At 34.9% G+C, this 26,047-nt stretch overlaps 1 protein-coding gene across 18 annotated transcripts in view; it reads left to right on the top strand.

The window, feature by feature from the left end:
- MCTP1 (multiple C2 and transmembrane domain containing 1) overlaps nt 1-26,047 on the top strand; it is a 632,230-nt gene that overhangs the window by 448,703 nt on the left and 157,480 nt on the right. For 17 of the 18 annotated variants that reach the window (XM_064274169.1, XM_064274167.1, XM_064274164.1 and 14 more), the window contains 4 exons: nt 1,314-1,416; nt 1,754-1,855; nt 2,235-2,309; nt 4,139-4,258. In XM_064274169.1, coding sequence (XP_064130239.1) covers nt 1,314-1,416; nt 1,754-1,855; nt 2,235-2,309; nt 4,139-4,258 — 400 coding nt within the window. Of the gene's footprint in view, nt 1-1,313; nt 1,417-1,753; nt 1,856-2,234; nt 2,310-4,138; nt 4,265-26,047 lie in introns of those variants that run through there. The other variant, XM_064274203.1, reaches the window with a different exon arrangement.

Below are 26,047 nucleotides of genomic sequence, written 5' to 3'. Positions count from 1 at the left end.
CATAATAAGAATATGAAGCATTGTCCTAGATACCCAAACACCCTTTGAGTTAATTTTCCTTTTGTTTTAAAATGTTTGTAAATCTTTTTAATTATGAGCTATAAGAGCTGATGATGCTATACTATAGTACCTACTGTTTGATTTTTTTTTAACTGGGTTTTAGAAATGGACTCTGACAAAAAGAAAACTCTCTAAACAGAAGTGCTTCTTAAAAGTTTTACTAACTTTTTCTCTTTTGTATAGGAAAAACTGCTAAATTCCTCATTAATTTCTTATTATAATTTCTCTGCTTAAGAGCCAGTAACTGTCAGCTTTAATTATCAGAACGATTTTTTTCTTTAGAAGAAATTCCACATTTTTATAAGAATGAAAGCCTGGTTGGGAAATTGCCCTCCTAAGGAGTTTGTGGAGAGTGTTTTTCTCTGGAATGCTTAATTGAATGAATAGGTTTGATTATTATCAAAGCCATTAATTCATTGTGCTCTGATAAAGCTCTGTTCTCACACATGGTTGTGGTTTTTCAGTGATGAATATATTCATTTTTTGGTTTTCTCTTAATTCATGTTTTCTTGGTAAACAATTTGATCAAAGAATAAATGCTATCAATAATTTTGGGCTTATTTTTCCAAAAACAAAAAATATGAAGAGAGCATACAGTTGTTTATTAACATATTTTATCTTTGGAACATAATGGAACACCACTAAATTTCTAAATAGCTATAAATGTTTCATTTTCTCCATTTTGCTTTTCTGTGTTAGTTAATTTTGACTGCAAACCTAATCGAAACTTCGTCAACATTTTGTTGAGAGCAGTACACAAACAGGAGACCTTCTCTTATTATAAAGAAGAATTATTTAAAATATACTTTGACTCTTTCTGATATCAAACCTGGGTGTCTTACATGGGGGTAATAGGAAGATAGGAATTCTTAAGATGAAGAGAAGGAAAAGTCTAAAAAAATCAGTGCCACATTGATTTTTTTTTAATATGAAAACTTAATCTGTGCCCATCCAGGTGGAAAATTATATTTCATTAAAAACTATAGCTCATCAAAAAATTATAGTTCATTGAAATGACAATGGTGTTCAAAGTTCTAGATGATGGAACCAGCACTGTAGTCTACTGAGGTGCATTATGGGAAATCCTGTCAGATACGAAGCTGCCTTGTGTATGTGTGTATGCAAATAGCATACATAAAAACACATACACACAAAAATCAGCTGGTGGTAATTAAATTTTCAAAACCATTTTTGTTCCTGTTTCCCACTGATGAAGTCTTTTTCTTTTCTCCCTACGTAAATTTATTATGCAGCAACATTAAAGATATCCATTCAGTTCTTGAAGTGACAGTTTATGATGAAGATCGGGATCGAAGTGCTGACTTTCTGGGCAAAGTTGCTATACCATTGCTCTCTGTAAGTTTTATTCACCTGACACACTGCTCCGTGTTGCTTTTACTCAAGGAAAAAAAAAAAAAAAAAACCTTCAGCTCTATGTCTGTCATTTCTCAACCAAGGTCTGTGATAAGAACACTAAAAAATTTTAGCATACTCAATTCACGGCCATGTTGAATCCCATGATAGTTAATTTTTCCTGACAGACTTGATCCTGGTAATGAACAGGTACTTGTCAGAATTGCCACAGTTGTTTTGGGTTCTCTGTCAGTTTCAGCAGCTGGGGGTCAAAGGTCACTGAGGGAGTGTATTCAGTGGAGACCGCGAGACAGACGGCTGTCATGTCCTTTTCCCGCAGATTCAAAATGGTGAACAGAAAGCCTACGTCTTGAAAAACAAGCAGCTGACAGGGCCAACAAAGGGGGTCATCTATCTTGAAATAGATGTGATTTTTAATGCTGTAAGTCTTAACTTTGGCTTTTTTGTACTGCTAAAGAGTTCAGTTTCATGAAAGCTTTTGTTCCTGATTTGTAGAGAATTTCTGTCATTCCTCATTTTCTCTAAACCTTGATATATCCTGGAGAATACGCTTCTGCCACTGCCTGGCACACCCACACTTTCTGTTATAGTGGCGACTGCTGCTGCGGCTGTGCTGTGGCCGCTGCCTGCCGGCGTAAGAAATGGAAGCGCATGCATGTGCAACTGTATACATTTATATTTTATGAGCACAGCAGCCAGGACTTTGAAACTTTAGAAATTATTGCAAATTGAACAGAGTGAAAAACTTGTAAACATTTGTAAAATATTAATCCATAACAGACACATATGTTGATATATAGGTGAAAGCCAGCTTACGAACATTAATACCCAAAGAACAGAAGTACATTGAAGAGGAAAACAGACTCTCTAAACAGGTAACAAAGCAAAGAAAGATGAATCCCTCTGGGAAGACCTGATTTTATCTGTAAAACATCTAAGTAAGTTCAAATAAACTTATGGAGGTATGGAGGGGGGAAGACTATGGAAGTTTTGATCATCTACTTATGTGAAAATGGCTCTTTCTTTCTTCTTTTCTTTAAAAGATCAAACAAGGACAATACCAAAGTAATAAATTGGATGGGGGTGGTCAGAAAGGAAAGGGGATACTGTAGGCACTGCAAATAATGGATATGTATTCATGCGTTAGCAAAAGAATGATCATTTTGACATAAAATACATTTGATTGCCATGGAATGTGTAAATAAGAATACCAAAAGCTGAGATTCAAGCGTATGTCCAGACCACCCACAGGTATGATGCAGGTGTATGTAAAGCCAGCCCAGCATCAGCACTTCCCTATAATCCTGATGAGAGAGGGCTCCATCTTTTAAAGAAAACCATCTGTTAATTGGATTTTAATTGTGGTCTTTTCTAAGTGAACTTTTATTGACATCTTTAGCTAAGAAAATAGAAAATTAGAAAACTGATTTTTCTATCACAAAGGAAAATCACTTATAGTTTTTAATTAGGTTTGATATCAGGTTAAGAAAAAGTACTAAGCAACTCCTTTTTTGATTTCCATTTAGCAGAGCTAAAATAAAATGTATTTCTTATGGCTATAAATTTTACTGACTTTGTCTTAAAATATTTAATAATTTATTGTGCTATTAGAAATCTAAAAATATTTTTGTGTTTAATCAGTTTGCCATAAATAGTGGACGCTTTGGTAATTTAAAGACAGTGCATGAGTTACAAATGGAATATCTAAATGTAAATATAGATTTTGTTTCTCCACAACAATAGAGAAAAGTAATAAAAGTAACTTTTAAAGGAAGGTGATCAGGGACCAAGGAGGAAAACAAACAGGAAACCCTTTACTTTGCCTGAAAGAAATTTCAGTTATAACAACTTGGCATGCACATATATGCCTACATATTTAGACATTTTTTTTGCATATGACCTCAGTAAACTTTACCTAGTTTTTTTTAAATGCCAAATCAGCATTGTAGTATATGATTATTCTAATTATTAATATAGCTGTATATAATTTTTCAAATCACCATTTACTGCACGGGCTATTCTTTTAACAGTTGTATCCTACCTTATTTTTAAAATTTAAATTATATCACTTATTATATTTAGATTTTTAATAAAAGATGTTATAAAGCACTTGATTACCATAAATTTTCCCTATCTCCAAAATTATGAGACAATATAAGTTTAACTTTATAGTGGGAGAGGTAGACAATAGATGGATGGATGGATGGATAGATAGTGAAATTTTTTTATTTTCTGTAATAAAGCAACATCTCATGGTTTTTTTCCCTAAGACCTTAAATAAAAACATTTCCAAATTATCTTTTTCACATTGAAATATCATGAAATTTTAAATCATTTGATGAATGTTAAAACCACAATAAAACTTAGTAGTTTAAAATATATTTAAGGTTCACACTATGTAAGTAGCCAAAAAAATCTTAATCTATTAGAGATTAATTTTTCTTTTGAAAAAAGACTGTCTAACCTACATGACAATATTAGTGAAGAAAATTTATTTAGCTAAGAAATCGCTCTTATAATTCAGTTCTTTCTGCTTTCTCCAATGATGTGTCTTTAACTTGTGAGCCAAATGGATTCGTATATTCTTGTAACTTTATTAACTTTCTTAATCATTTTGAAATCACAAAAAGCTTGAAGAATTGTGCTTTGTATCTGATAGTTTTTAGTCTTGCAAATTCTAATACTATTTTAATTTTCTTTACAGCTGTTGCTAAGAAATTTTATCAGAATGAAACGTTGTGTCATGGTGCTCATAAATGCTGCCTACTACGTTAATAGTTGCTTTGACTGGGATTCACCCCCAAGGAGTCTCGCTGCTTTTGTGGTATGATCATACTGTACTACTTACATTGTTATTCATTAAATTCAGTAATCATAGCTGCTTGTTTCTGTGGCTATAGTAACAGTTATGTTGATGTGGCCATTTTAAAATTCCTATTTTAAGACTTGACTGGACAGATTTGCCGTGGGCAGGAACCTGATGGATTGTACAAGGTCTGAGTCCAAGAATACATTTTTCCCTCCTCAGATTTCCGGAATGCAAGACATCTTAGCCAATGTATAATTTTCTCTGTGACAGCTAAAAAGTAAAATTTTACATATTGCGTAATTCCAAATCCCGATAGGAAAGCCTAGAAAAGTCCTTGGTGTTAAAAAAAAAAAATTAATAAGCTTGACCATCTCAATTTGATTTTCTTTTGTTCCATAGTTCGTTTTTCAAAATATGAAAATCATTGGCAGTAAGATGCTGATTTGCTAATGCTTGAATATGTGAATCAAAGGAAAGTGGATGTGACCTATTTAAGAGATATTTTACTATTTCTGAGATTTATAGTTTTTAAAAAGGCCCGAGTGAGGATTTGATAAAGCCAGATAGTCCTCTAACAGTATTCATCTTGTAGCCTTTTACTTTGGTTATTTAAAAACTGCTCATGAGACCAACTTGCAGAACTAGAAAATCCGAAAGAATACTTTTCTCTGAGATTTAGCTGGGATTTTCTGCTCTCACGTTATTTTTGCTTATTCAGGATTTCAATTTGAAGTTCAAGTGGAGTCCTTCTTTTGAAATCCTTTATTTTATTTTCATGTTTGTTAGAATATGAGTACCTTATGCTTCCTTATAGTTGCCAGTGTAGCAGAATATGACTTTATTACGAGGGCTTACAAGAGCCTTAATTATAGTAACAAATCAACATTTTAGTATTACCATTCGAATGAGCGTATGCACATCTGTTTAGTACTTTGAGCTCTGTCCTCCTCTCAGGCCTTGTAAAGGACTTTCATTAATGTCTGAGCACATGGAACAAAGAGTGTGTATGTCCCTTTGTGTTGTAAGTTACCAGAAAGTTAGGCGGCCTGCTTCCCATAGACATGTTGTTGTCGCCTTGAAGAAAGCAATTGTCATCATCAAGTTTTAGAAAAGAAAATCTGCCTCTCTCAGTATTCTTTTAGTAGCTCTTTCATATAACAAATATATGTTGGGATTGTTAAGCAAACTTTATTCTGATTTTTGCTAGCATAGAGGTACTTTGACTTTAATGAGAAAAAATGATATTTACTTTCTATGTATTTTGTTATTACCTCTAGGTTTCATGGGGCCTTATAATAGACACAATAATATTCTACCAAAGAGGTTGTGCTGCCGTCTTTGGTTCACTCCTTCCAAAGTCATTCCCCCAACCTGTTTGTGACATTTGAAAGCAGAGAAATGTGTATAATTACATCATTTGTCTGGGAACACTTAAGCATTGCAGGATGTTGTATTAAGCTTTCTGACTTGTAGAGGTCTTTCATGTAAAATAAATTCAAGATGGCAGCCCTTTTCACAATTTCCTTCTTATCTTAAAGAAAAAAAATATCATGCACTGGAATTCTGAGAAACTTAGGCACATGTGCATTACCTGAGTGATTTTACTATAAAACGTAGTGTTATTGAATTGATTCCTACTTGTAGCAACCGTATAGGACAGAGTAGAACTGCCCCATAGGATTTTACAATAAGGGAGTCAAAATTCACTGGGGAAGAAATATAATAATGTCTCAGCTGGTGGTCAGTTTCTGACAAATTCTGTCCTATGAAACACAAGCTGAATGCAATAAAATTGCAGGAAAGAAAGGGCACAATAAGGATAGGAAAGGAGATTGTTAACTCTGCTGGTAAAAATAGAGGCCACAAACTATCATGTGAACTCACATTTTAAGAGTACTTTTGAAAAGAAACAATAACATTAGCTGTGTTTCATTCAAAAAATAAGAAGCCCTTTAATCACATTCTATTGAATGTGATTAAAACAATGACTAACAAAAAGTGAACTTCATTTATTTGGACCTGAACTGTGAGTCCGATAAGAATTGGGACTCTGCCTTTTTTCACTTTGATATTCCAGCATCAGCTGCAGAGTATCTAGCACTTAGTAGGCTCTCAATAGAAATGGCTGGCTAAATCAATCAACCGATCTATGAATCAGTCAGTCACTCTGGAAATATTTCTTATGTGGAGAAACTCATTCCTTGGTGATGCCAGATAAATAAAGGTTTGCTCTAACAAAGCTAGTTACTAAATGGTGATAGACATTGATTCTACTGTGACACACATGGGGTCGACATGAGTCAATTGGAAAACTGGAAAACAAAGACATTGGTTAATTTTCCCTGGAGTTTCCATTTCAATTTTAAACTATTTTATAATCTTTTGTCAATCATTTATCTTAACTTCAGATTAAGTTATGATATAAAAAGATTCTTATATAGTAATAACAGCAGCAACAACTAATATTTATTGAGTACTTACTGCCAGGGGACTGAAGTGCTTTTCATGCATTAATACGGTTATTATTCCCAACAACTCTATGAGAAAATACAATTATTTACCCATTATATGGAGCACAGAAAAGCTTAGGTCTTTGCCCAAGGGCACACAGCAGATAGGATCCTATGATTTTCTTTCTACAAGAGTTTTAAGATATTTACCTCTTAATTTTAATATAATATTTCAGGAAAAAAAAAACTGTTGTGGGATTTTTGTTCATCTTGCAGATATTAAATGATGTCAGTATTTAAAACAAAATGTTTCCAAGATCTCATTGTGTAAATTTTGGGCCAGTTTATTGAAAAGAACTGCTTTCCATTAGGACAGAGTGTGAGCAGCACCCCATTGTTACAAACATATTGTTCCCATCATTCCCTGTTGATGGATCGCGGATCTATTATTATAATACTGGCTCCACTTGGCCCATTTTTCCATAGATGCAACTGACTCATGGAGCACATAAATTTGTACCATGATGTGGTTTGGTTTTGGGCTGGGAGCAGTAAACTTTGTGATTTTTATGTGTCCTTTTTTCTATTGCATTTTATTATTCTTTATTTTTTATCTGAAAATAAATGTGGAATAATGAAGTCAAAATGGAAAAACAATACTTTTCATCCCAATGTCAAATAAAGCACAAGAAATGAAGGGTTAAAAGCTACTCAGCCTCTGTGCTGTGGGGAAGATTCAAAGCTGGCTGACAATATTTGAGGCTGAAATCTGGAAAGCGATGGATAAAATATAAGCAAACACGTTTCTGGTTTGTGTGCTATGAATTGGGTTTTTTAATTTTACAATGAATCGTTGTATGCTAAAGAGCGTACACAGACCTCTGTGATGTAGAAGGAACCGCTGGCCTTTGGAATCATCTATTGTGGACGTGGAAACGTCTCATAAATTGGGCCCAATTTTCATCGGGCTCTTGACCAGACATTTGTGTTCTTGTGGATGTCAGTGGGTGCAACATGGAATAAAAGAGAGTGCACATTCTCTCTCTCTTTCCAGTACTGTCATTTCTCACTGTAATGAGCACAAAAATAATTGGACAACTGAGCTATCTGTAAAAGGACACACTTCAGTGTGCGTCAAAGAATTATTTTACAGGACAAACTTTAATCTTTAAATGTGATTGTAGATAATTTGTGGCACCATCTGTCCATTTGGAATTGTTTTAGCCTTTTCTGTCGTTATACAGTAAGTGCCACTGTGTTTAACATTAACATTTGATATTTTACACATTTAATTTCTGTTCTGCTGTGTGGTCCTTGGGGAATGGAGTGCTAGTGCTACATGAGAGAGACAAAGTATTGATCAGTTAACATTTCAGCTACGTTTATGTATGTCGCAAAATTAATGAAAATGCCAGACAAAAATGTCAGAGTGCACAAAAAGGTAGAATTTAAATTTGGTAGTTTAATGAAAAGTTTAAGATGTGCATTATCAAGAATGTCCTCTTGCCTTTAAAGTACAACTCCTAACAGAATAACTAAAGTGAGACACATACTTTACTTAGAGGAACAATGAACATGAATTATGAAGGGATGTCAACTCCCCCAAGTACCTTGTGTTCCAAAACGGCATGTTTGAATGCTTAACTGATACTCATAAAATACATTTGTTTCTGTTCGTATGTGAAGGGCTACTGGCTTCATCCCTCTGTCCTGACCAGTCTATGAGGCAGGCTTCCTACTGAAATTCTCTCCCTGGTTTTTCCTTGGCGTCCACGTATTCCTTTTGTGTCCAAACTGAGAATTCCCTCTTCAATTCATCGAGGTCACACTGCTTCATTACTCGTTCCTTTCTGGGTCCTTTTCAAGTGCCTGGTTTTCCTTTGCTTCCAGATAATTTGTGCTCCATCTTCATTCATTCCCCATTTTACAAAGAATCACACCCAGGACAACAGCTACTCTCAGAAAACCTGGACCATTATGCAGGAAAAGAGAAAAAGTAGAGATGATGTATGCAAACAATGACATGAGGCAGCTCTGTGTAGCCAAATGCTAATAAAAAATTAAAAAATGGAGGAAGCACAAGCAAAAGAGCAGAAACCTAACTTGCAGGGGCGATGGGAATATAGCACAGCAATCTGAAGACAATAGGCTCTTGAGGACACCTTCCTGTGTGTAAAGTCTGCCGCTAATAACAACATAGGGATTTTCCCAAAAGCTATTACAAAAAATAACATTTCAGTGGGCTTCATGATTAAGGGGGCATTACTTAAGAAGAAATATCAGTACGAAAACAAAGGCATCTCTACATCACTTGTATTTCAAATCTTAGCATTCATATTACTGAATATAAAATAATTGTACTGGATAGATGGAAGGCCAATTTACATTTAAACAGAAATTTCTATTTTGGAAACTTAAAGAGATATCAGTAGTACCACGCCAGCAAAATGATGCTTCAAGTCTATGACAATTTTCAAGTAATTTTTGAAAAAATGTTTGTTTTTTTTTTGTTGTGTTGCTATTCTACAATAATCTTTGAGTGCTAGTAGAAAAAAAATTTTAAACGTTCTAAATGTAATTTTTGTTACTTGCCTTGCAACAGCAAAACAGAAGAACCTCTGAAATCAAAGAACCAAGTACTAAAACAAAATGATCTACTATTGATGGTCCTATCTTTGTACTCTTTAATTTCTTAAAATTGTGCAAATATAAACTTCCAAGCCCTCTTCCCATCCTTCCCTATGTATGCTTTCTTCTGACATAAACATTTAAGTTGATGAAACAAATGCTTCAAATATGATTTATACAAATTTTAAATCTACCTTAAACATTTTCTTCCCTACAAGTGTGGAAATAAGAAAGTCTGTATAAAATTTCATTGATTAAGAAGATTACACACCTCAAAAGTTGCCTAAAATTCTCTGAAAAGTCAAGAGTATTGACACTAAAGATTCTACTACTAAGTTTTTCTTTTCTGTAAATATGTCCAGTTCATATGGACATGCTGGCACATCAAGTTGATTCACAAAATATACAATTTTTTCCAATTATGTATGAGTTCTTAGGAAGAAAAAATTTTCGACAAACATTGGCCTATGGAAAATTGTAAATTAGGTTTTCTTAACTGGTGCCTTTCACAAAGCATTGTATATAGTAATTCTTGCAATTATATAAAAGTCTCTCAAAGATCATGGTTGAAAAGTGAATTAGGTTTTAGTATGGATCACTATTAATTAAAATCAACCCTGATTGATTTTACTGTCTGATGCAGCAGATCAGATATTAGTGGAACAAAACATTTTGACTACATTTCTCTATTCCTTCCCAAGAAATGGTTCTAGTTCATTCCGTGTTGTTGTTGTTGTTGGGTGCCATCCAGTCAATTCCAACCACATGTGACAGTAGAAGTGCCCCATTGGATTTTCTTGGCTGTAATCTTTACAGAAGCAGATTGCCAGGTCTTTCTTCCTTGGAGCCACTGGGTGGATTTGAACCACTAACCTTTAGGTTAGCAGCTGAGTGCTTAACTGTCACACCACCAGGCTCCTTAATTCAGTCTGTAGGCCTGTTTAAATATAGTCATTTTTGTTTTATTTCTGTAACAGTTATGTATACAGTACAGCACTTTCTCAAATCAGTACTCTGTTCTCTTTAAATAGGGCCAATGCCCTTTTTGTTTATTTTAATAGATATCGTAAGCAAGAGGGTTTTATTGCTCTTTGGAGGGAGATAATCATATAAGCCACAGGGTCTACTATTCTCTGAAAAGCTTATTTCTGCTAAATTCTATTTTATGTTTACAACAAGAAGAATTAAATTTCTGTGGCATTTCACATACAGGTTTTTTCTATAATCTCTGCTCTCCCTCTGTCTTCCAAAGCGGGAGGGAGCAACATGCTGTAATATGGGGGAGTTTTCATCTGTGAGTGATCTGAGGACGATAAAACTATTTCCCTTTTTCTCAAATATAGTGCTATTGTGCTATATTGTAATCAAACAAAAAGCTCAAATATTGTAAACATAACTACAATGCTATATTGAATCCAAGAATTAGCCTTGTCATGAGCCCTAATGGTGTGTACAATGAAAATTGGGATGAAAGATGTCACTAGTGCCTTAGTGTGGTCTCCTGCTTTATAGTTTCGCCTCAAGCATTCCCAAAACCCTTATGACACCCCTAAAAATATGTTGTATGTTTCAGATTTTATAAGAGTTAACTAGGATCAGAAATATATATATATATATATATATATAATATTGAAATAAAAACATCTCACCGTTTGGCCTTAGGTTCCTAAACCAATTTTCTTGTTCTCCAAAGGACTTTCTGCCTTCCAACTTTAGTTTAAATTGTGAGGGGCACTCATCCAGAGCAAAATGACAAGCCATATTCCATTGTACAATATTATTATGTAAGATATTTTACAAACGAAAGTTTAAATGAATGAGATAATTATATAATTTATTTTGTAAAGAGTAATGACTCTTATGAGAGGTTGTAAATTGCAAGAGAAATGCAGTCATTCATACACCATAGTCGTTAAGTTCACTCTTCACATGTTTTCATGCCCCTTTGTATCAGGTAAACATTAAGAAGCAGGAATAGAATGCTTTCTGTTGTTCCTATTTTGCTCAGTTATAAAGATATACCTTAAAATTATGAACATATTAGAGTTAATTTACCAAGTGAGACGCTAACGTTAAAAGTTATTAAGCAAGTTGCTCCTGGTTTTCTTTTCCCCTTCTCTTGTCATCATTTTATCACACTTTGACGTTATAGTCAGAATGGGTTTTGGCAGCCTTTGCCACAGGTAGGTCTGTGAGTTAGGACTCTGTGTTGCATCTTCTACTTTGCTCTCATGATGGAGGCCCAACACTCAACAAGTGGTAACATTTAGAGGTCAGTAACAGAGTAAAGATGAAAGACTGACTATTTCTGGTGTTCATTCTAATGATCAGCTACTGCCTCAAAGGAAAATAAGGAAGAGAAATGCAGAGAGAAGCTAAGAAACAAGGAAAGATGGAAATCATATCGAAGTATATACACATATTTGGATACAAATAAAATTCAGCCCTGATTTTAAGGGAGCGAGTAAAGTATGTTAGAGACAAAATGTTAGAGACAAAACGTGGCTTTTATTTGATCTTTCATCAGTTTTTCTCAGCCTCTTTCTCATATTAACCCCCAAGGAGAAAGTTTTAATTTTAATAAGAGAAATTAAATATGAACGAATAAGATTTTGTCAGAGAGCATTGATCTTTGGAGGGACACAAATCATTTTTATATCTAAGTGCTTTTTTCCCTCTCCACCCAAGGACAAATTTTTATTCCCTTGGATGCCATATTACCCCTGTTGAGAATGCCTGCCCTAAATGAGGTTTAATATAAGTTTAACTATGTTTACCTTCATGTCCTTGGTGGTGAAGTCCAGTTTGGATTTCCTGTAGTTTGCATACAATGAAATTATTCCCATAGATAATCAGGCTAGAGAATTGTGACCTCTATACAAAATTATGGATTGCATTGGAGTCCAGTTAAAGGACAGATTTTTAATGGCTTTATAGAGATTGAAGAATTTGATCTCTCCCCTTATGAAAATGCATATGAGGGTTTTCTTCTGCACACCAATTCCAAGAGTACACTGTTGTGTTTCACTGAAATGGAAAAAATAGGGCAAACGTTAATCTTGACCTAAGTAATATAACCTTTTCTCCTTGTGAGGGTTTGATGGATTTTGTCCATACATTGCACTGTATTTGTGACTAATAAATAATCTTTATATTCTTAAATGAACATCATTATGTCAGGGTTATAAAAGCACACTTCATTAGGCTCTATTACCTGTTAGATCTTCATTGGAAGGGAAGGAAAAAAAGGTTGTGGAATAGAAAAGCCATTTAAAACAGTGAAGATACTTGTTCTATTGGCGCCTCTGCATAGCAAGTTACCCACTTCACCATATGAATAAAAAAAAAAAAAAACTTTCACTGCTGCAATGTATCAACAATATGTAAATAAATGATATTTTATATACTGCTTAGCAATATACAGTAATTCTACTGCATTTGCCTATAGACTTCAGGCGGTGCTCAAACGTTTGAAACAAGAACATTTCATCCAGTTTTGTCAAAAAAATGTTGGTAAATTAAACAACATCTCCTTTAGTCAAATAAACTTTTGGATTTAATGAAAAAAAAAAGTATATCACCGATTTTAAAAGTAGCCCATTAATTATCCAGATATTAGTATACCAGTTGCCATCAAGTGATTCCGACTTGTATTAACCCTATGTGTGTTAGAGTAGAATGGTGCTGTATAAGGTTTTCAGTGCCCGTGACCCTTCAGAAGTAGATCACCAGACCTTTCTTCCAAGGCACCTCTGGGTGGCTTTGAACTGCTAACCTTTTGGTGAGCAGCCAATGCTTAACCATTTGTGCTACTCAGGGGTTGTATAAGAGAGGTGCTATACTGAAGTGTTGTTAATAAAATGAGACTGCTACTCAGGGAAAATTAATCAATGTAGAAGTTCAAATAGCTGAGTTCACTTTTCCTAGTTAGGCAGCAATATTGAAAGCTTAAGAGAGTTATTATGTATCTAGCTTTGTTTAAATTTTTTTAGAGTTTGGCTCTTTCCACTGTAAGAACATATTGCCTCCTTCAGCTAGGACATTGGTATTTATAATAGAGATCTTTAACCGAGGTTATTTTAGGCTGTCTGAGCATGTATTGTTTAAATTCTCAGAGTATCACCTTCTACCACAATTTTATTTGGTTGATTTGTAGTTAAAAGTGAATATTTTTCAAATAGGCACCCAACCCACAAACAAGGTAGAAGTCTTTTGTTAGACAGTTCCTTTGACCTTGAGACACATGTCCCCGTGGTGGCAATGTCATGGCTGGGTTCTCAAGGTGCCAGGAACTCATCCATGCAAACCCCAGATCCAGGATAGAGCACCTTCCTAATGGCAAAGGCAGTAGGCCTACAAAGGTGGAGATTTTATAGGCTTTTAAGGGTGCAGATGAAGTCAAAAAATGTTACCACTGTAAGGGAGCTTAGAGATCATTTTACAGTAGAGGAGATTGAAATGCTAAAAGGTAGAGCGGCATATGGAGAAGAAACAGTCACTCTCCTTCTCCCCTCATTGCTGAGAACATAAGAAGGACATCCAGATAGAGAGTGGCACCTATCTCTATATCCACAAATTTATAAGTCAAACTAGTCCTTAATTAAGAGAAACGGTTTGTCTGGCAATGTCCTGGAGAGTTCTATAAGGATGAAGTTGAGCTTCCTCTCCCTGGCGTTTCCTGTTAACGAATGTGTTGATCTGAGAGGACTGGAATTACCTACTCGGTATAGTAAATCTGTGTTGACTTTGCTCAGTAGTATTCTTGCAGTTTAAGCAATGAGTGTGAACCTAATATTTGATGAATTTTTCTATTAGCTGAGATCACATGACACTATAAAAAAAAAATTTTTTTGACACTATAGCTTCCCCCAAAACACTGTGCAAGGAGGTTTACATAGTAATAAAGAACTCCTAATTCACTCTGTGTTTAAGTGAGACCCATTGCCATCAAGTCAATTCAAACTCATAGTGACCCTGTAGGACAGAGTAGAACTGCCCCATAGAGTTTTCAGGGAGTGGATGGTGGATTTGAGCTGTCAACCTTTTGGTTAGCAGCTGTAGCTCTTAACCACTGCATCACCAGGACCTTGTGTTTAAGTGAGGTACATTTTAAACAAGTAAAGAAATGTCAGTTAGCCTGTAAGTAGTACAAATGACTTTTTCTCAAAAGTAAATGTAGACTCATTAAGAATATATTTCCCAGGTTTCAAATGTATGTATTCACTGAGTTGCTTCAACAGTTTAAACCACTTACATCGATCCATATTGATTTAATGGTAGTTTTTAGATGAACTTTTTTAAGATGAACCTTCCCGTGGCCTAACTTTCCATTAGACTAAATAAATGCCAGGGGAAAAAGTGTATGTATTCTGGATTATTTAGAAAAACTTCATTATATTCAGCTTCATTGTATTTTACTCTTCCTAAATTTCCTTTAAAATTGTGTATATACAAACTATTCCAGCATAAAATTAAACAGTGTAATGGAGAACTCTATCTTTTTACAAAGTGAAAGTACTAAAATAATAGTAATTTGGGCATATTTTGAGATATTACTAGAATTTGTAGGGTGTTCCCCACTTTATTGTATAAATTATATTAGGTATTGTTTGCTACATACTTGGTACACTAATTTATTGTCAGAGCTACTGCAGTGAGGAAAGCTGAATTAATTCATCTTTATGAAATGCTTTGAAGTCCTTAAGTAGAAGGTCCTGTGGATAATTTAGGCTTGAATAAGGTATATGACTACAACAGGTTTTTGTTTCTGGGAGGGATATAGTTTTTCAAAATCTGTATAAGTATTGAAAAATCATTTAACTTAAAATAATCATTTTAAAATAGCCCATGTTAGACCTAAGAAAAGGAGATCAATCCCAATAAAAATGTTCCATCAGTGTTTGCTGCAAATGCATGACTTTTCCTCCAAGAATATACCAGAGATATGTTTAGTAATACCTGGGTTCTATTTCTAATTGACTAGAATGTTTAACCTAAGTTTAAGGAACTAGGAAATAAAATAGGTTGTAAACTGAAAAATGCCATTTGTCAGTATTTTAATCCATTACTAGAACTAGTGACAGGAAATAAATTCAGGCTGTTCAGCTTGAGATGCGTTTCAGTTGCCATTAACAGATCTTCCCCCCGTTCTCATCCACACTCAATAAAGCTGTGTTGAATGACTGACTCAGATGACTTCCACAGCAAAACTTGAAGTTAAAGCTGTAATATTGTAACAGAAACCCCCAACAGTAGTATCAGATGAAGCTGAGAATAAATGTAGTATATCAGGCATCATAAAAGGGTGAATGTGGGATACATTTATGCCCTCCTCTGTCTGCTAGGAGATTCATACATAAGATTCACACTCATTATTCTCGTCATCTTAATGAGATCAGTGTGGGAACATTTCTCTCCTCTCCCTCTTGGCTGTCAGAAATGGAGACTCCATTATTTCTCTTTCCTCATTCTGCTTTTAAGGGACTAGTTAGATTTTCTTGGAAGGCCAGAAATGTTAACTGGTTATAGCAGGTAGCCCCAGAGTATCACATATAAGGGCTTAAGGACTTCAGGTAGAGGCCACGTTAGTCTCTTGCTCTCTCTCTCTCTCGTATGTGTGTGTGTGTGTTTATTTTTATTTTTCAAATCTTTTATCATCTGTGGTTTTTCCTGGGGGGTTTCCTTGGAGAAAAAGGGAAAAGGCAATTTCTCCATGTGGAAAAAAATAGGGTACCTGAGTATTACCTCTTAATTACTATCCTCCTTCTCACTGGGTCTGTTGCCTTAATTAATTTTGCACACAGCCTTCATGAAGCAAGTCTGAATGCAATTGGTTCATGTGTCCAAGCCAGACACATGTCTGGCCTTGAACTGGAAGAGGTAAAATGGGCAAGGGACCAACTTTTAACACACTGTATCCTCAAATTTTCAGATCTGTCAAGGAAGAGTCATTGTTTACAATTAAAGTTGCTAGGAGAAGACTTTTATTGTGTTGCAAGATGATCAAATTCCCTTAATAATTCTTAAGGACAATACCACAGAAAATTATGGAAACATTATTTAAGTGATCTAGGTATCCATTGATTATTAACTTGTAACCACACAGTTCTGGGTACTGCTTTCCTTTACAGAAACTCATGTGTTAGAGGAGTCCCTTTAACATGATCGAAGAATCTTGAAGTAGGCATTTTTAATATTTGCTGCCCTCTTAATTATTACTTGTTTAATGTACCACTGTTAGCACAGGGATTATGAGTTAATAAAAATGTCACAGTATTAGTATATAAAACACTATATAATTATCCCCAGGTAATGATTAACAGCATAAGGCTATATTAAAAATGCTCTTAGTATACAGCTCCTAAATGTGTTTGATTTTCATCTTTCTTAAAAAAATGAATCTTATACAGAAATTTAGTAATACAGTATTTGAGGGATTTAGTCAACCTAGTTAATACAGCCTTCCTAGGTACATGAATGTTTTTCAAATGGGTTGTATTATATTATGTAAAATACCATCCTGTTCTAAAATCAGTCTGAAAGTTTTAAACGTTGTCTTAACATTCACTGGAGCAACCTTGTTTAGATTCATAAAGAGTTTATTTTTCTCATTGCAGTGTTTGTTATAACAGTTGAAAAATAAAATTAATAAGCCATTAGGTCATTATTACGTAATGGTTTTGTTCACAGAGATAAATGGGTTTCTTTTTTCTTCTTTCTTTTTAAATAATATCTCTCTAGCTTTGTTCCGTGGCTGCAGCAGGCTGTTAGTATGTATCTTTATACCATCAGGATGAATGAGATATATCTGTATAAATTATTGATTCACTTGAGCCTACCTCAGTAATTCAGAGCTGAAAACTCTGACAGCTTATCTAATAGAATGATATAACTCGCAGACTGAAGTTACCTACCACAGCAACAATTGCCTGTTGGGGGGTCAAATGCCCTTTTACCTTTATACCTGAACACCTGCAAATTGAGCTGTATCCCATTCAGAATTTTAAGAACAGGTCCATTGTCGCGGGAAGTAGAGTTTGTTTCTTGGAGAAAATTATGCCAGTTCTAGTTCTGAATGAAAGACAAGGCTTTTATTACTCAAGGGATATTAGGGCTGACTGCTTTTTTGAGAAAACAAATTTGCTGTAACTTTATCTGTAATTTAGTCCTGAATGGGTGCAAATAGACTGCACATTGTCATTGTATGGAGCAGAAAGAAGAAAATAGGGGTTTGTTAGAGCTGTACAAGGGCTGTGTAACCATTATATTTCCGAGGGAAGTCTTATCAGAGTTGCAGGTTATAAGGGGGAATATTTTGGTTACAGCCTTAGTATCAAACACCTGTTTTGAATTTTAGTTTAGAATGACATTGGAAAAGAAAGATTTTTTTTTTTTGGTCTAAAATTATGGAGGATGAAGCACTCATCTGCTAAAAGTCACAATATAGGCTGTCTTTGCCTTAGAGACTGGGCTTATCCAGAAACCTTGGAAATTTTTATGATCGCGCTTCTGAGATGGAATGCTGAAATCAGATCTAGTTGGGGGGTTTTGGTCTATTTCACTTGTCTAAGGAAATTAGATTCATAGCTTTATATACCTTCTCCAATGAAAAAATAAACCCTATGCAATATTATTCTCATAAGAGTTTGATTTAAGCCTTGCCAAGGCTGAGAGCGAGATGAATGTTTGTGAGTAAGGAACAAGAAAAAGCATGCTTCTGCTGATGAGCCTCCAGGTCACACAGCCTGGGGACTAATGGATCATATGTTAGTTGGAGAAATGCATCCCTCAGGTTGGTCACCTACTCCTTAGTCAGCAAGCTCAGTAGTTGTCACAGAAACACTCATTTTTACAGTCCACTGACATGGACCCAGACTAGGTAATCAAACATCTTAGCCATATGCTTATTCTCAGCTCCAACCTAGTCAATTAGCACATTTTCTATTAAAAACTTAGTTGTAATAGGTCTTCATTAGCTAACAGTCACCATAATTGAATAGCTACTCAATTATGACCATCCCCCAACCTCATTTTCACTTCTTTCCAGAGCACAGTAGAAATAGACTCAAGAACATTCATGAGCCCCACCTCAAGCAAAATTCATGATCCCCACTTCAACCAAGCTGTTAGAGGACGATCCAGAGCTTAATACTTACTTTTTCTTACTGTGTTTTGGCATATATCACTAGTCCTTGTTTCAGAATTTTTGGTGTTTCTTCACTGAGTACTTTAACTCCATATTGAAACAAGAAGGGAAGAAGTCTTCTATGGTAAAGGCCCATTGTGCAATAGATGAAGTGTCTCCAGGATGTGACTACCTTTCTGCCCTTAGCCCCATCCCTTCTTTCACCATTTTCCAGTATCCCCACCATACACTCATATGGACATGTCATTTTATTGGGATTACTCCTTGTTATCCACATCCTAGAACCCACCATCCTCTGCCAGTGTCTACCATATTTCATATCACTGAAACTCACCTATGCCCTGTATCATCCTTTATGACATAATTTCTATACCTTTCAGGATGTCAACTAGATAATCTGATGATCAAGTCTGTTATCTAGGGGTGACATTGAGGCCACCCCTGGATAACATATGCACTTTTAATCACTGGCCTTCTGGACAAAATATTTCTGATTTGCTTAAACATCTAAGACCTTGGTTACAAGCAGATTAAAGAAGTGGTAATTGAGATATTACACAACATGTCGAGCAATGAAATGGCCCTCAGAAAACACCATGTAGGAAATTTCTGGCCCAGACCCTCACAAGGATGCCCTTCTTGCCTTCTGAGAATTATATCTCTTCCTTATAAAATTATAAATATGAAACAGCCCAAGAAAGAATTAGTAGTATAGGTTTTCTGAGCGTGGTAGCCTCATTATACTTTTCTCTGAGTAATGTAAAATAAGCAACAGCAGGTACCCTCATAAGAAGTGTAACAAACCACGCTTAGCTTAAAAACGCAGGGCTTGACCTTCTCGCATAATGAACCATCATAGCCGCAAATTTTCAGCCCTCAGAATGGCACGAGAAAAGGAAGGATCGAATCAAAGTCAAATTAACATTCCTGCTACTGTCCGTTTGCTGGAGTGTGGTAGCGTCCTTTCTAATGCCTCTGTCCTTGCTGACCAAGCCTTTATGATTTAAATTTGTAGGCTGGATTCAATGTAAGAATATAAATTGTTTCAAGGATGACAGATTACATCTGATTTCTTCCCCCCATTCCCCATGTTCACCTTTATAGCAATTGTTTTCTTTTTTTCCAAAAAGTAATGTGGTTTAAAAATCATTTTAAGTTACCCAACATAAATGATAAAATCAAATATTGGATTCACAAACAATAGCCTTTATTGGTTTGTGACAAGTGATCCATCTTTTTACATTAGTGCAGCTTTCTGAACCAGATTATTTTTTCGTAATTGATAATTTGTGAGTCATATATTTGTTATCTGTTCTTTTAAGGCTTTGAAAATAGTGAACAATGCCAAAGATCACAGAGCTTTTATAAAGAAAATTATTTTACTGTAGTTTATTGGCTGGCATTTTCTGAAAGTATGTTACCAGTAAGTTTTGCAGAGAATGTAGCAAAGATAAAAGTAACCTCCCTTGCTAGAAACAGGTGGGGTGGGTCTAGAATTTATATCAATAACAATGTGAATTTAGTTTTAGAATTCATTCACGTGTAGCATGAAAACTATAAAAATACATTTTTAAAAAATGTAAAATGCAGCTCTGCAAGCTAAGAAAATAATTTTGTTGCTTATATGAGCAATTTTCCCAATACGCAGTCCAAGTTAAAATACACACACACACACACACACACACACACACACACACACCCATGGGCCATGTTGCTATGAGCATTACAATTATACGTACAGAATAACACCACAATTTTTTACCAATCGATAATTTTAGTTGATCTGATGGATAGCCTTAGGATAAAGTATCTACCACACATAATACTGTTTTTATTATTCAGTTATATATTTTGTTCCTAAATCCTTCTAAAATGCAATAGGAAAGTTTGTATTTTTTCACTATGATTTATAATTATGTTATGGTGTGAATTAGAGCTCTGTATATGAATTTCTTTGTCCTGGATAAATAATAATAAGGCCTTTAAAATCTAGTTTGCTTGAGGGGGAAATATTAAAAACTTTTTTTTTCACCCTTAATTAATGATTCTCTCACACATCCTGAACATTTTCAGTATTTCTGTTCACAATTGCATTGATTGAACAAAGTAGGAATCAGTTGGAAAAGCAACAATGAGAACTATTTAAGAGGAAAATAATTTTTAAATGGATTAAGTACTAATTTCATAGAAAATTTGTTATGAGCCTACTTTTAGAAATTATATGGTTCTGTCTTCAATCTTTATTAAAATTTCTCCTAAAAAATTTAATTATAATAAACTATTTGTAATAAAAAAAGATTATCTATGTAATTAAAATCAAATTGAGATCATTTAATCATTACATAATTATATTATGCTCATATACAGTTAAATGCCATATATAAAACATGTACTTTTTGGGAGACTCTAAGATAGGGGGGAAAAAGGTATAGGTTGATTTGTTTTACTGCTTCTACTTTTAAAGTTATAGATTCTATTATACACATTTATCATATCACATAATTGCTTAAAATTCATACTTTAGTTGGGAGAAAATGCTGAACAACATACAGTTGGTTATAAATCAGAATAAACTATTTATTACCAGTATAATGCCTTTTCTTTGATGATTTTATTTTTGAACTTTCTATAATTAATTGAACTTTATCTAAAAGTAATACTTCTAAATGTTTAAAAGATATATTATCATTAAAAATATTATTAATCAAAACCAAAGTCTAATTATAAAGAATAGTATTCTTTTCTTAGTCAACCTGAGTGTGTTCTAAGCTGTATTAAAAATTAAGAATGTGTGGATCAGTTTTATCACATAGGCAAGCAGAATGTTTGAAATATATAAATAGCATTATTAAGGATGGATAACGTTCCTTTATACATATCTCAAAAAACGTTGACAATGTTATTTAGTATCTATCACCCTCTGAGGAAGAAGTTGTCTACCTTTTCAGATGTTTCATCAGCTTCATTTATGGAATGTGCAGTGATCGTGGGCTATGTTTATTTGTTTATATGGTTTGACAGATTGTGGATGTGTTTTAAGTAAAATACATTAATCCAGTTTTGAAACCTACTGTTTTTAGAGTTGGAAATTCTTTATAGTTGAAGGGAAAATATATTTCTTATACCTTGCCTTATAGTTTTAAAGATCTGTGTTTTTAAAATCATTCTCCATATTTCAGAAAATGTGAGTCATATAAAATACTGAGAATTCAGTGTTAATTTGATATTTTTTGCCAGCGAAAATCAGATCCCTTTATCCAAAGATGGATTACCATCTGCACTTCATAACCAAAGTATTTGATATTTTCTTTAAGAAGAAATAAAGTTTAGAATATGTGTGTGTATGTGTGTGTGTGTGTGTGTGAGATGTCTAAATATTGACTGTAGATAGTTTTCAACAAATATATTTAAAAAGCTATGTGGAGTCATGGAGCCTGTGGTTTAAACTGCCCCTCCTGCCTCCACCGACTCTACCTTACAAGCTCTGTTAGAACCACGAAAGTTAATTCCAAATTTTGTGATAGATCATCTACCAAATAAGTAAATAAATTAAATTATCAATATATATTCTGTATAGTATCTATATGTAGAATCAATGTAGATTCAGAGGTATTCAAAAACGTTATCGAGAGAGTACTATTTCCCCATCAGAAAGGTAATTTACGTTTTTCAGAAGATAAACCTCCAAAGAAAAAAGTGGGAGGTAAGGGGAAACTTTAACACTAGATGGTGGGTTGAAAACAGAAACTGTCGATGCATTTCCCAATGTGCTTTATGCTGTCTTCACATACTCCTGAGCTCATCTCCCTAGCAGCAAACAAGTTATATGCCCTTATACAAAATTATTTACTGCTTTTTCCCTTCCACGCCAAGGGTCTTGGATGTCATTCTGCAGTTTGGCCTGTAGGTAGCAATCTTGCACCACAAAAACTCTCATTTACTCATTTAGCCTGAAAAGGCTCATACCATTACGGATCTGTTAAATGTAAGCAGTGTTATTTGCATAAATTCCAGACTTTGACGATGGTCTGTGTTCTTAAACAGTGGCCTACGGATTATTCATGCAGTTGTTTGGCCATGAAGTTCACGATTTTGCTCAGAGGTGATTTTATTTTGCATTGCGACCCCTTGTAGTTGGGAGACAGTGGAATAGTGAGATGTAACCTAGATCTTGAAAATCCTGCGGCCTCTTGTCTGAAAAGTAATGCTTTGTTTCTCATATAGTCCTTCAAATAAAAAGAAACCCACAAGTCTTCTAAAATATAGAATTACACTTTTGTACTTCTGTAGTGCGGATTACCAAGGGCTGCTGCTGGAGTCAGCCACTTTCTCACATCCAATGAGGCAATGCTGTTTGCCTCTAAGAACCTTTACCCTTTTGGACTCGTTTAAGTGCTAGGGCTGCTAACCAAAGGGTCGGCAGTTTGAATCCCCCAGGCGCTCCTTGGAAACTCTATGGGGCAGTTCTACTCTGTCCTATAGGGTCGCTATGAGTCAGAATAGACTTGAAGGCACTGGATTTGACTGGAATCTCATTTCCATTAAGGATAGCTAAAAGCCAAAAGGACCGCCGATACTATTGGGACTAGTTCCTTTTCAATAAATGTTAAAGTGCCATTGCCTATATATTTTTTAAATGGCAAAGAAAATAATTTTCTGCCTTCTTCTCAGCAGAGTTTGGAATAACTGACAGCAGTGTATTAATTCAAATAGTTGCAGTGTGTGTGTTCCAGACCAAAATATACCTTTTTTTCTAATTTCTGCATTGAAAAGAGTACATGATGTTTTTTTAGAACTATAACTTTTGATTCGTTTCAGCAGAATAATTCCCCTTTGTTAACAGGGATACTTGTCCAATTTTAACCTACCTTTGTTCAAAAAAAAAAAAAGTTGTTTTTTTTTTTTTGTTGTTGTTGTTCCTTCATTTCTTCCTTCCACATCGGTTGAGTGTCCACTAAGTGGTCAGGCTGTGTTCTAGACTAGGATTCCAAATTGGTTAAGATCTGACCCCTGAAAGGAAAACAAAGATGAGGATGGGCTCCAAAGAGAAGGAGATATTTCAGCTGGGTTTTAGAGGATGAATAGGAGTTTGACTAGTAGAGAACGGTAAGAAAGAGCATTTCAGGAAGAAGGAACAAACAACACAATATTTATTCATTAGCACTAATAGAAAAGGTGTAATTAGCACCCAAAATGATAATTATCACTTCCAGAATAAAATCTTTCAGCTTTGTTCCATTTCATTATAAGAGCTTGGGCTGCTAACCCAAAAGTCAGCAGTTAAAATCCTCCAGCCATTCCTTGGAAACCCTATGGGGCAATTCTACTTTGTCCTATAGGGTTGCTATGAGTCAGAATCAACTCAGCAACAATGGGTTTGGTTTGATTTGGATTGAAATATCAATTAATGAATTACTTGTGAAAAGATTTATATTTTGTTGCAGTCATATCTTACTGAAGGGAGAAATGAATTTTAATTAGCCAAAAATTATCAACACATTTTACTTTCAAGTAATATGTCATACTTGTGAATATTTAATTTAGTGATGTTTCTATAGAGTTCAAATCAGTCTTGTGTATATTTCTTTGCTACAAAGAGACCCACTGGCATTATAGAGAATAGAACTTGATTTATTTCATGGATCCTTTGAACAAATTATTTCTGAATGATTGCATTTCTTAAGATGAAAAAATATATTTAAGTGGGAGAGAAACTAACCTTTGATTGTCACCACGATGTCAACATATTTCAGACTGCCTGCATTTTAAGTTTAAGCCATTGACCACATTGACAATACAATGAACTTTATTTTCATAAACTTACCCCCCATAGTCTTAGAAATTGTACGCCATCAGTTACCACCTATGTTGATAAAACTTGAACTGCTTACTCTTCTGAAGTTTGAATTTAATCTAGTCATAATAGAAACTTACGGCTGTGATTGCGTTTTGGATGCATCATGCCTACTTTTTGTAATACCTTGCGAAGGCTATAGAGTGCAGTTTCAGGAACAAGAAGAGCTTATTGTTTGTGAAGAGTAGGCTTTGATTCCATGGATCAGTGGTTATTAGAGCTGCAGCTGGTTCACAACACATATTCACATCTTAAGTGGGTAGATAGAGGAGTTATTTTCTCACGGAGTGACTCCCAGAGCTGGGGAGGGGGTTTCAGAAAGAAGTAACCTGAGTGATGAAGCAGTTTTGAACAGACTGATGAAACTGGAACAAGAAAACTAACTTTAACTTATGTGGTCTGGAGGCGTCTTTGTTTCATAATGTTACACATTTGATTTTTAGATCCTTCTTTATTTTTCCAAGGCTTTTGGTCATAAGATTCATGACATTTCTTTAAGAGTAGATGATTTACATGGTGGTTATAATTAGATACAGGCAGAGTTTTAAATCATTTTTAGTGTGCTCTTTTCAACTCTGCAAATACTCTTTCTATTAGCTACAAATGTAGATCGTCTGACAGTCCTTCTCTCCACCTGCTCACCCCCTCCCCCAAATCCAGGCTTAGTCTAGGATACCAAACAGGTGAAGGACCTGTTTCAAGGGATCAGTTCTTATCTGAGCTCGATGAGGCTGAAGTTGCAAATGAAAATAGAAGAGTGGAAAACAGGTGCTTAAGCAGGTGTGTTTGTGATCTTGTGCCATTACACTGCTTCTCAGGGTTTTAGAATAATCACAGGAAGCAACAGAGCTCCGTCTGTTGTAGAGAGACCTGGGGCATCCTCACACCAGGACTTACCCTGTGGGGGGATGAACTTGACTCTATGGGAATGATATTTCCCCCTCGCTCTAATTTACCCCACCCAAATATATATGCAAACACATACATTCAATCCTGCCTTTTAATACCATCAATGAAGGTTTTCTTTCACCCCCAGAGTTTTGTTTTTGTATGTGGGACACAAGATTCATCTTTGTTGTCGGTCAAACCTCACTGCTCCCATTTTCAGAGGAATAAAATGGATACATCTCAGAACTAAGAAAGACATTAGGAGTTATGATGTGAAAATATCCTTATGACAGAAACAGAAGACTAGAAAGAGACTTGGACCTGGCACCACATAGGAAAAACAGCCTTGTTTCAACAGTTAAAAAATAAATGGGGCCTACTTTTGAAAACTGAATAGTTATTACATTGATTAATAAGATCACAACAGCCAGCTGCTTGGCAGAGTGTGTCTGAGTGATTTCTAAGAGCAGTGTTTCTCAAACTTTGGTGTGCACATATATCACCTGTTATCTTGTTAAAGTCAGATTGTGATCAAGGGTAGAGTTCCCAGGTGGTGATGATGCTACTGGTTGGAGACTCTACATTGAATACCAAAAAAACAAACCCATGCTGTCAAGTTGATTCTGGACAGAGTAGAACTGCCTCATACAGTTTCCAGGAGTGCCTGGTGGATTCGAACTGCCGACTTTTGGTTAGCAGCTCTTAACCACTATTCCAACAGGCTTTCCTCCACTTTGAAAAGTAAGGTGTTAGATAACAAAAATGTCCATGGTCTAGCTTTGTGGCTCTCAAACTTTAGCATATTTCAGGATCATCTGAAAGTCTTATAAAAACAGAGA

This window comes from Loxodonta africana, chromosome 2 (genome assembly GCF_030014295.1).
Source record: "Loxodonta africana isolate mLoxAfr1 chromosome 2, mLoxAfr1.hap2, whole genome shotgun sequence".
NCBI lineage: Eukaryota > Metazoa > Chordata > Mammalia > Proboscidea > Elephantidae > Loxodonta > Loxodonta africana.
Note: the sequence above shows the minus strand (reverse complement) of the source record. Positions and strands in the feature narration are given on the sequence as shown.